Raw genomic sequence first — 12059 nt, forward strand, 5'->3', positions numbered from 1 at the left:
GAATTTACCCTGAATTATACTTGCAAAAGCTTTAATTTATTGGTGAATTTGGATTTTTAAAAAAAATTTAAGACATGTAGTTCTATTTATATTTAAAATAATAGGTAGAAACCATTTTTCTTCAAAGCAAACAAGCAAATTTTTTTTTAATTCTATATGTGTGAGCAAAACCCAATATACTTTAGAAATATGAAAGAATGCAATCAGAAATAATTCAATAAAACTGATTCAATGAAATTTGAAATTCTTGGCTCAAAATTTGGTAAAGAAGGAAATATTTTTTCTAATAGTAGGTGATTATGTGTGTTGTCTGTTTGTCTTACATATCGTATCATTAAAATTGTACTGTTTTGCTTTGCTTGATAAGTAAAGTCTATAAATAATTTTACTAGAGTTCAGCTTGGATTTTTAATGAAATAACATAAATTTTCCAGTTTTAATATAGGAAATATTTAATGTGTTAAAATCATGTGGAGGAAGATTGTTGTTAATGACATTTAACCTGTTTTGTCTTCATATTCAAAGTAGGCATCCAAAGCGTGATAGAAATGTTTTTGTTATTCAAATCATAATTGGTTTGTCTTTGGGTATGCTGTTCTGTCAAATTATGAATATTAAATTTGTTGATTAAAAGATAATTTAGTGTTTTATGAATTAAAAAAAATTCAATCAGTAGAATCAATAATTTGGCATCTGCAATCAGAGATTTTGAACGATTTCAATTCTCACCAAGCATTCTGACATTAAAAAAATAAATAAATATGGTACTAATGAATCATAATAATTTTTGCAGAATTTGGATTTCTGAATGATTTTTTTATTTTAGATATTAAAAAATTGACACTCCCTTCTTGCATTTTATATTTTTCAACCAACTGAATGGAACAATAGTGAATTATCTTATAATAACTTTCAGTAGGTTAAAAGCAGTATTTAAAACATTTCTCGATTTTTAGAAAAGATATATATATATATTTAATCTTGATGATTTTGAAAACTTTAAATTAAAATATTTACATTACTGAGATGATTTATTACTTATATAAGAAAAAATTTCATTACTGCTCTGATATACAGTTTTCTTGGCAAATATTAAAATATCAAGCTAATTTTAAAAACATGTTAAAATAATGTTATAAGATCTTTGTGCAAATGTGTTTTGATTATATTTCATAGAAACATGCCTCTCATAAAAAGACAAGTTCATTGAGCATGGAAAATCCTAAGTAGATTGTATGTGCTTTATTAATTTCATATAAAAATAATAATTAGATGTAAAAATTAATACAACAAAATATAATTTTCTTCATCAAAGTTAAAGTTGCAAAAGTATAAAAGTCACTTATACTGTGATTTCAAGTCCTTCTTTGTGAATTGTAACATTGTGAATAGACAATTTCTGATGATCCTGAAATATAAAAAAATAAATGTAGTATAAGAAACTTTGAAAAAATACATGAGAATAGAGATAATATATCGAAGCATCTACTGATGATGAAAATTTTTGAATTCCTATTTCTGTCATAAAAGTCGTTCAGTGAGATACATTTTTGAATGGTTAAAAAAAATATATTGTTTTTTAGAAAATTCTTAAAATGTTTGCTTTAAATTAATTGTGACATTTTAAAAATTAATATAGGGTTAAATTATAATTAGAAATTCTATTGAGATCTAATGTTAATTCCAATGTATACACTATTTTCTCTATTTTCAACTTGCCAAATAAAAATAGTTTGCATGTGATAAAGTAATGCACATTTGCTATAATTAAAAAAAAAAAAAAAGTTTTACTAGCATAAACAAAGCTTTAAGAAAAGAATTTAAAGAGAAAGGTTCCTTTGATTTGATTCATTTCTATATAATAATGTAGGAGTTTTTTTTTTAGTGTTAAAGAGTAAACAAATGTGTTCAACTTAAACCTAGGGAAGGAATTGGAGAGATTATAGGCAAATTATTAGAGCTCCTAAAGTATTTTAGTAATTAAAATCTAATTATGAATTCAAAGCTTCATAAATAGTTTAATTACTTTCAAAGTTCGAAAAGAGGAAATAATAAAATCGCAATTTTAATTTACGATATCTTGCAACAGAATTACAAACCTTGTATTTTTGAAGAGCAGTTTTTATCATTTCCTTTGCATTTGGTTCTTTTGTCAAGATGCACATGAATCCACCTCCACCTGCTCCAGCTAAAAGTTGACCATAACAGAATGGTTTGATTATGTCCATAATTTCTTTCACACTAGCAGGTTCAGAACCAGGGGCTAAAATTTTTTTCTGTTCCCAATACTTTTCCATGAGTTGACCAATTTCGGGTAAATTCCCTAAGGAAAAAGAAAACACATTAAAATCAATTTATAAATGCATAAAGAGAGAATAAGAGTATTAAAAACGTATATAATAATAATTGTTCATGAAAATTTAACATCTAAGATCGATTTAATTAAAAAGAAATCAAATTTCATACTATTTTTAACTTATTTCATTTTATGAATTACTGGAAGAATCCAAATTTTTTATGATGTGGTTTAGACCTGTGTTAGATTTGAGTTTGATATTTCTATTGTGTTAGAATTATACATAACAGAAAGACTTTAAAAAAAATTATCTTTGCAAAATTATTGAAATTATAAAGAGTAAATACTTTGCCAAGAATTTTACATGTAAATTAAAAGAGTGAGATGAACATTTTTTTAGATGGATATTTCACATATTTGTGATCAATTTAAATTTTATAATTGCCAAAGAAAGTTATTTGAGTTCTTGAATAAAGAATTGAACTATTCAAATCTTCTGACAAACTTTCAACACGCACAAAATGCTGTCTCGTGAAATCTCATATAAAATTATATATATTTTAAAGTATTATAAATATAAGATAACACATAATTAAATCTTTTATATTTTAAAAATATATGTTAAATTCAGATAGTTGCAGTTTTTAATTTTATTTTTTTCATAACACGACTTAAAATATATATTAATTATTTTCTAGATTCTTAAATATTTATGTGTTTGTCCTAATTTAGGGAAATCAGCAATATTTTTATCCATTTGATAGATACTGGTTATAATACTTTAATGTTTATTTTAAAAAAACATAATTGATTAATTTTTTTCATTATTTATTCACTACTTAATGTCTGTAATAATATATACTAATGTCTTTACCTTTGTGCAAATTTTCTTAAATATCCAAAAAAAATGAAATTTTATATTAAAAATGCTGACAAAATATTTGTTTAAATTGGAAATCTTGATTTGATTCTAAAAAAATTGCAATACTGCTTCCCTGAACTGTAAAGTTTCCTCGTAAAGGAGATAGTTTTACAGATAAAGTTGTTTCTGCTGGTTTATTCTGAGCATTTTTGTGTTGTTAACCACTTAACCCTTTCATTTTCTTTACTATCTAATAAGATTATACCTTCTATTTTGGGAGATAGTTTAGATGTTGAGTCAATGATCCCCAAACTTGAAAAATATCTAATGACAAAGACGAAAACTCGCAGAATATTCAAGAATTGTGGTAATAGCTCCATTAAAACTCAAGTTCTAGAACATTCAATGTCCTGTCCCATGAAAATAAAAAGTGTCCTGAGAAACATGAGCTTTAGCAAATAGTTCAGCAAGATCTCTCTTTAAAGTACTGATATTCTGCTGGTTTATTCTGAGCATTTTTGTGTTGTTAACCACTTAACCCTTTCATTTTCTTTACTATCTAATTAGATTATACCTTCTATTTTGGGAATATTCTCTTATTTTGATTCAAATGGAAATCCATTGAATACTTGACTTATCCATGTATTCGAAGTAATTTTAATATTGAATTATAATCGTTATGAATGGTTTATTTTTTGATTACAACTATCAAAATTGGATAAATCGATGCATGTATGGCATACGGGCAAAACAGTTAAGCGGTTAATGTTGTTTATTAGCGATTTGTTTCAATTTACTGTTTGCCATCACTTGTACAATTCAGCCACGTTTTATTATTGTGTATTCATATAGAATAAAATGTCTTTAACTGTTATTGCATCTATTGGACTTCTCACCATTCACCCACCAGACAATTTTAGGATTTTTATTCCTGTAGCAAAATAACAGTATCAACTGCTTTAAAATTAACAAAAGAAAGAAAGAAAATTGTTAAATAATAAAATGATCCTAAAATTGAAATTATAATATTGGGAACAGAATGTTGCAAACCATTCAGTAGAGCTGCCTTCATTTCAAAGGAATATGTTATTAAAGCTTTAAAACATTGTACAATGGTCTCTTCTCTAGCATACCAATTGCGGATAACATTCTAGAAACAAAAATAAACACTGAAGTTAATTCAATGCTATAAATTGTATATACAAGTAATGTTAAAAACTGGTGCATCTCTGCAATTTCCATTTTAAATAAGATAACAATGTACCAAAACTATATTTGTTTACAAGCGTCATGTAATAAATAATATTTTGTTCTAATTATTTAACCATTCTATATCACACGGTCATATATGCTATGCTAGTCACTTTTTTTTCCTTCTTTTATAACAAACAATTTTTTTAAATGATTAATATAAGCATTCGAAATTTGACTTCTAAATAAGACTAATTTCCTATAAACTGAAGAAAAGCAGTTTTGTTAATCAAATTATTTTGCATTTTAATCATGTCATTTATGCTGTATTTCCAATCAAATATAAGTATTGTATGTGACGCAACACTTGTATTTGATCAAGCAACTATATATTTGTATACTTGTATTTGTAACACAAATATTTTAAGCAATTTAAAAATATTTATTAATCTTTTTTTCTATAAAAGAAGATGGCAAAATAAATATGCATATAGGTGTCATACATTGTTTTTAAAATATATATTTAAGTTTTAACTGATTCTTTAAATTATTTTTCGTGTATGACCAAAGATATATATAGTTATACAGTTGCAAATTTATAGCTAAAAATTTGAATAATCTAGAATGAAACATAATCTAAGCTTCTTTTTGCACTGATGATTTAATCTTACTGTTAAAAACATAATTTGAAATAATAAGTTATAAATAATTGCTAATAATAATAATAAAAAAAATCACCTGTAACAAATTTTTAGCTAGTCTGACTTTCCCAGTGTAAATTAAAAGAAAGTGAGCATTCAACTTTTCTAAAATAGGAGTCTCTATTTGTATAGGCTCCACTTTTACGTGCACAGGTAATGCTGGTTCAGAATATCCTCTGTTAATACCTCCAGTTATCCCTGAAACTTGATCTTGCCAACCACCACCAGTTGTAAGCAGTTGCTCAATATACAGAACCTAGTTTTATGACAGCAAAATATATTATTTTGAAAAAAATAAATATATCAGAAATAAAAATCAGATTGCTCTAAAAAGGAATATTATTTAGGATAAGGCCACTGAATAGGGTAGGGAGGCACAGGAAAATCAATTAAAGTATGTTATATGTCTAGAGTACAACTAAATAAATTTGTGAAAAGTAGAAATTCAATGAATTATAAACTTTTATGGTATTATTAGTATGCATGTCATAATTGGGTAGGTTTCTGTTTGTTTCAGCATGTTCATTTAGTTATTATAGCATTTATTTTTATACTGTACTTCTTTTTCATTTAGTTATACAGCATACTAAGTACAGACTTAAACATAATTGAATATAACATGGATGCTGTGTGGTCATGAATAATAATACATTAGTAAAATAAAAAAATGAATTAAAAATGTATTGAGACACAATGCTACATTGATTGATTGATTAAAAGAGTTAAATACAGGACACTGTATATCGCTGCAAAATGCCCAAAACTGCCATTGGGGGGGGGGGTATTAATTTATAAAAAAAAACAATTATTTTCTGTTTCTGCTTTATATTATTTAATTTTCAATCAGTTAATATAATTCAGATATAATCTATCTATAAATTTATTAAGAAATGAACAAAAAGAACTTGTAACTTATGAAGATGAACTATATTTCTTTAGTAATTCACACACTTATCTAAAATAATCTTACAGAAAAATACTCACTATTTATGCTTTGTTTCCTTCTATTATATTAATTGCTTCTCAGATTTTGATAGATAATATAATAAGAGCAGAGAAAAAAAAATTGGTTTTTATATAATAACTCAAAACATATAGATTTTAAAACTCACAGCATGTATTACAGAACTCTTGTCAAAAGATTTCCCTGTTACAGACCACAAAACTGCAACAATAGCTCCAGCTAATATACTACTTGTTCCCATACCTAAAATTTTTATAATATAAAATTTTATTAAACACTGGCGCAACTTATTATCATAATGTTGCATACACTTACTAAAAATTAAAAATTTGATACCAGAACAAGATGCTTAATGTATCTACAAATGATACTAATTTTTTAAATTCATTTAAAGCACAAATTGAGACTTCATTGTTACAGACATTTGAATTAATTCTCTATGAAAAAATGAATGCATAATGGATTATATCTGAATGAATCAAAGGGATATAAATTTGAAAGAAGCAGGTTCTTTCTTTTGCAAAGAGCAGGCGGAGAGGATCAAGATATCAGAATTGTATGAATATTTGGCAAAGAACATAACTGGAAGGCAACTTAATTCTCATCACAAATCCAAAAAGTTATTGTTCATCTTACAGAACAGGTTTAATATGCTTGCATGCAATTACATACCTGCAAGAGTTTTTGAGAAGTAATTCTATCAAATTTTACTAGTCACTATTAATGTATTTTTCATCTAAGCTCTAGAAATTACAATGGCTTTTATACTACATTGAAATATAATATAAGTTGCTGTTTTTGTTGACTAATTTGATGCAATTACTTTTGGATTTTTTCCCCAACTGAGTATTTATATATATACATCATTAACTTCACGCATGTATATGAATGCCTTTGATTATCTATATACATAGTGATAATAAAGATGAATGTTTGTGTACAAACAAGACCATTTAGCCTAGAGTTACAAAATTAGGTATATGTATACTTTGTAGGGTGGGAATATATGATTCAGAATGAAATTTTGAATTTTGTTAGAAATTTAATTAAATAAAAATAAAGTTGAATTTTGGTGTTTTTCCGCGATAATTTCCGAAAATAATGTCGCACAAAAATCCGAAAAGAAAAAAGGATTACATTTATCTATCTGCAAGCATACTAACTCAAAAATCAAATGAGCTAAAAGGATGAAATTTGTTCTGCATTTTTTAATATCGAAACCAATAATTTGAATGAGTTTAAATCATGTAAAAGAAGTTTTCCTTATCATCTAAATCTGTGCCAACATAATAAATAGAGAAAAGGATAGATGGATGAAATTTTACACAGGCTTGATCATCAGACTAGTATATTGGTATCAAATTTTAAAATTCCATTTTTATTAGATTAGTTATGACACCTAAACTGTTCTTTATCGACCTTTTGATTCGATCAGTTGAAGAGATGAGATTTAAAAGGTATACTGGATTGAATGAAATAAACAGAGAAGCTTATTTATAACAGAAGTATATTTTATATCATATGGAAAAATTATAAAGCTGAACGAGTTGGTTGATAATTCTTGATGGATTACATGATACATTTAAATTCTTTTTTTAATATGTTTAGATTGGCATGTTGTCTGTAAACTGTGTGAGGAGGATTTAGGAGGAGGATGAACCTATTTACTGAATTATATATATATATAAAATTAGTACTACAAAGAGCTGTACGATGGACTATTCTTTTTGTTGCCAAATGGCTGATGCAAACAAAACAAATGAACTTATCCAAGCTTATTATCATACTACAATTTCTTGAACAAGAGGGTTCCCATGTTTTTTCATAAACATAATTGCAAAGAGGAGGATATTTTATAACAATGGGAGAATCATTTTATGGATATTTTGAAACTCTTCTTCATCTTATTAAAGAAATTTATGAATGAGAGCTCAACATTAAGCCCACATAGTGTATAAATAATAGACACTAATTAATTTACTGAATGGTACAGAATTCCTTGAATCTGTATTTCATTCTCTAGCAGTTATCATTTATAAGTAAAGAGAAAAAAAATTAAACACTCCTACAGTCAATCTGTCAATAATAATTTTATATTGTCTGAGTGGGAAAGAAAAAGATTAATCTTTTTTAAAGAAAGCAAAATTCATGTTAAATTAAAATCGTCTGATAGTAAAATAAATGTAATATTTAATTAACTGTGATATTATAATGGCCATTAAAGTTAATGCTTCATGAAGAGTAGATCTATAAATATAACTAAATTTAATATACAGTTCTTCAAAAAGTGAGCAATACAAATCAACTGTGGAAATTTTACAGTTTTTATAAATATTTCGAAAATTATTTGAATTCAGCTATTTTAGCATGTTAATTTTGATCCCATACAAAAATTTTATTATCTTAAAAAATTGCTTGAAAAATATTAAATTTTGCAATTTATTTTTTTATTTCATATAATATATTAATTTTTTTGAAGTGAGTAAAAAAATTTTTTTCCAGAAATACAGTTTTCAAGATATTGTCGAAAGTTCATAAGATTAATTTAACATTGGAGGCCATCTATTTTCAAACCCCTATAACTCAAAAAACTGTCATCAGAATTCCATACATTTTTATTGAGAGGTTAATTTCGTGATGACAAATTGATTCAGCGAAAAAAAAATTGATCGTTGTAATAGAAAAATTTCGAGATAGCAGTTAATTAACTATGTTATTTAATTACTATGTTAACTCAGTTAAAAGTTTTATTTATTTAAACAAACTTGTCCCTTTTTCCTCCACTTTTTTTTTGCTAATGATTGTACATTATATATAATCATTCTTTTAATTTTCTTATTTTCTACTGGCACAATTAATTTTAAAGTAATACACGTACAATATTTTAAAACTTAGAGGAAGTATATCTATACTAGTGATAGTAAATACTCAAGAAGTAAAACTTACCACATCCTTGAGGAAGATTTGACCATGATTGTATTTCAAACCCTCCACCAAAATTTCCTAAAAGTTGTTCTTCTAAGGATTTCTCACAATTAATATTAACAATATTTGTACATATGAGAGCAGCTTTCAAAAGGGCCCCTATAATTATAAAATTTTTTATATATATAATCAAAATTAGTATAAGAATATAGATACTTTTAAAATTATATAACTTACAAATACAGTTATTTTCATTCAATGTATTTCCATTTTTTTGTCACCGTATTATTAAAGATAATATCTGTAAATCGTTCTTTTTCTTTTCAAATTTCCATTCCCCCCCCCCATGTGTGACATTTTATTTGTTACAACAGTATCAGCTGCAGTGGAAAATGACAGCATTTCAAAGACATGGAAACTCTTGAAGAAGATAAAATCCATCTAATTTTCTTCAACATCAATGAAGACATTGAAACAATTAAATATGCCTGGAGTGTAAACCAATATAAGGAGTCATGAAATGCAATAATGTTATTACAATGTATGATGAAGGTAATGACAAGCCTTATAAAAAAAACCTCCATAGAATTTGATTCAATACAAAAGGGTTGCAATTTCAAGAAAATATTACAGATGATGTGATTCTATTTTCTTAAAAGTGTAAACATTTTTAAGAAAAAAAGGGTTATTTATAATTGATTATGCAAAGGATAAGTAGATGCTATTTCGTTCTTTAAGGTACATGTTTAAATTCATCAAATGAATAGAGAAGTTTCAATCTTTGTTTCTTTTCTAACTTAATTTGCTTTAATCCATTTAAAGAAAAATGAAACATATAAATAGACTGAACTGTAGTTTTAACTACTATTTCACATCACTGGCACTTTCTTTAGTATACTGCAAATATTTACACTTTACCTACTTTATATATCCACTCAAGTACAAATTCTCTCTCTGGAAATGTATGAAGAAATTATAACTTTATATTGAGTACTATTATTGATTTCAAATTAGTAATTTACTTCAAGTACTGTCCTTTGTATACAACTTGGATAGGTTTTTTTATACCTATGCTTCGTGTTTTTTATGGAATAAAGTGTGATTTACCATCTGTACAGCTTGTATTAAATTTATCTTAAACCAAACAAATGATTTTCCATTACTAGATCTTTTCAATACTAGAACACATAAAAACCAATGAGATTTCAAAGACGATATATCTCTCTGTTCTTGGGGATATCCAACAAACAACAAAAGCAATGAATAATCGAAAACTACATTGCATGGAAACACCTGTAGGGGTTCAATCAATAGAGATACAATATTTTAAAGATACAGCTTTTGCAATTAAAATAAATTTCATAAAATATTCAGTTATGAAATAGATCAACAAATTTCTGTACACTCTGCTTACTAAAGAAGTCTGCTTTGAAAATTTGGTTTAATTTATATAAAAACCATTTTTAATTTATTATTTTTTTTTTATCCTTTCCTTTAAAAAGTTATGGTAATTACCTTGTGCATTTGGCTGATCATAATTCAAAACATCTTTCATATCTTTGATTACTAGCTCTTGAATCATTTCTCCAAGACCAATTTTCAGTACAATATATGGTCTAAGATAAATGATTGAAATATTAGTTAAATGCATAATACCTTTAGATACAATTGCACATTTAAATATATATATAAAATAAATTTCTATTGAGATTTTCAATATTTAAATTATATCCAATTCAAATTCTTCTCTTCAATTATAAATATCTTAATATCCTAGTTTGTTCAGTATTACAAGGCCTTTTAAAATGCTGAATTACTTAATCATTATTTGTTGAATTTTATAAAGGGAGAATTCCACTTTCTAAACCTATACAAGCTGGTTACGAATAATCTCTTCCTTTTTAAATTTTGCATTCATGGAGAAAGCCATATTTCATATTCTTAGCTTTAAAGTTGGTTAAAAAATAGATCTCAAATTTCATATTTAAAATCTTTTCAGTTTATTTAACAAATCTGGAAAAATTCTATTACTAAGAAAAACACCTGATTAATATAATTTTTTGCAAAATTAAATTCAGATGTTTTACAGAAAGATTGGATTTCTTTCCAGTAAACACATAAAACACATTTCTAGTTTACATATATCACCCATAATTTTACATATTTTAAAATTCTCCTCTATTTTAGTTAATAAAACATAAAAGTATTAATATATATAAAACAGAAAATATTCCAATCAAAACATACTCTCTTATTCTGAAAGCTCGAGAACCAATGGGTTTCTGGAATAAAAAAAATAAAAATAAAAACATTAAACACATTTGAATTATTATTATTGATAATATATAAAATTATCAATTTAAAATCAGTAGCAATCTTCTTTTCCATATCAGTTGAAGATATCCGAAGATTTTAAACTTTAAATAATCATCGAAAAAGCAAGTAAATGGAGTAATTCTTTAAATTTGGAGTACATATACTCAAAGGAGGGGGGGAAAAATCTGTACCATATTTTTTTTTCAATCATTTGAATTTCAAAGCTTTTATTGTAAAAGGAAAAATAAATTTTAAATCTATGTAGTCGAAAATGTCCTTCATAGCATAGTTACATTTTAATAAATGCTGGATGGAGGTAAAGGCTTAAGAGCACAATATTCATTTTCTGCAAAAATTTTAAACACATAATGGCATTTTCAAAATTTACTTCTTTACAGGAGAGTATGCATTAGATTAAAAAAATTCATTAACAAAGGCTGATACACTTTAAATATATTACTGATAAAATCCACATTAAATACAAATATTTTGGAAAAGGCATAATAGTTATGTTTATAACTATTATGGCATAACAGTTATGTATAATAGTTTTGTTACATAAGAAATGAATAAAATTGCATTAAAAATGTCATTGTCTCTGCAATGATTCATTTATCAAGTTAGATTTTGAGAAAATTCTTTGAAATAGATAAATGTATTCTAGCTCTTTTAGTAATTTTGGAGAATTTTCAAACCAGTAAATAACTTGAAATCAATTTATAATAAGAGATCATAATGTACTTAAATTATAATTAACTGTTTTACCCATTGATAAATTGTAAGTAAAAATGCTAAATTTATAAT

At 25.5% G+C, this 12059-nt stretch overlaps 1 protein-coding gene across 2 annotated transcripts in view; it reads right to left on the reverse strand.

The window, feature by feature from the left end:
- Window positions 1–1233: 1233 nt before the first annotated feature.
- LOC129971674 (L-fucose kinase-like) overlaps window positions 1234–12059 on the reverse strand; it is a 37135-nt gene continuing 26309 nt past the window's right edge. For both annotated transcript variants that reach the window (XM_056085650.1, XM_056085651.1), the window contains 8 exons: window positions 11187–11221; window positions 10455–10555; window positions 8961–9098; window positions 6163–6257; window positions 5088–5306; window positions 4209–4308; window positions 2100–2323; window positions 1234–1408 (listed from right to left, as the gene is read on the reverse strand). In XM_056085650.1, coding sequence (XP_055941625.1) covers window positions 1343–1408; window positions 2100–2323; window positions 4209–4308; window positions 5088–5306; window positions 6163–6257; window positions 8961–9098; window positions 10455–10555; window positions 11187–11221 — 978 coding nt within the window. In that variant the 3' untranslated portion in view covers window positions 1234–1342. The remainder of the gene's footprint in view (window positions 1409–2099; window positions 2324–4208; window positions 4309–5087; window positions 5307–6162; window positions 6258–8960; window positions 9099–10454; window positions 10556–11186; window positions 11222–12059) is intronic.

Source organism: Argiope bruennichi, chromosome 6 (genome assembly GCF_947563725.1).
Source record: "Argiope bruennichi chromosome 6, qqArgBrue1.1, whole genome shotgun sequence".
Lineage (NCBI taxonomy): Eukaryota > Metazoa > Arthropoda > Arachnida > Araneae > Araneidae > Argiope > Argiope bruennichi.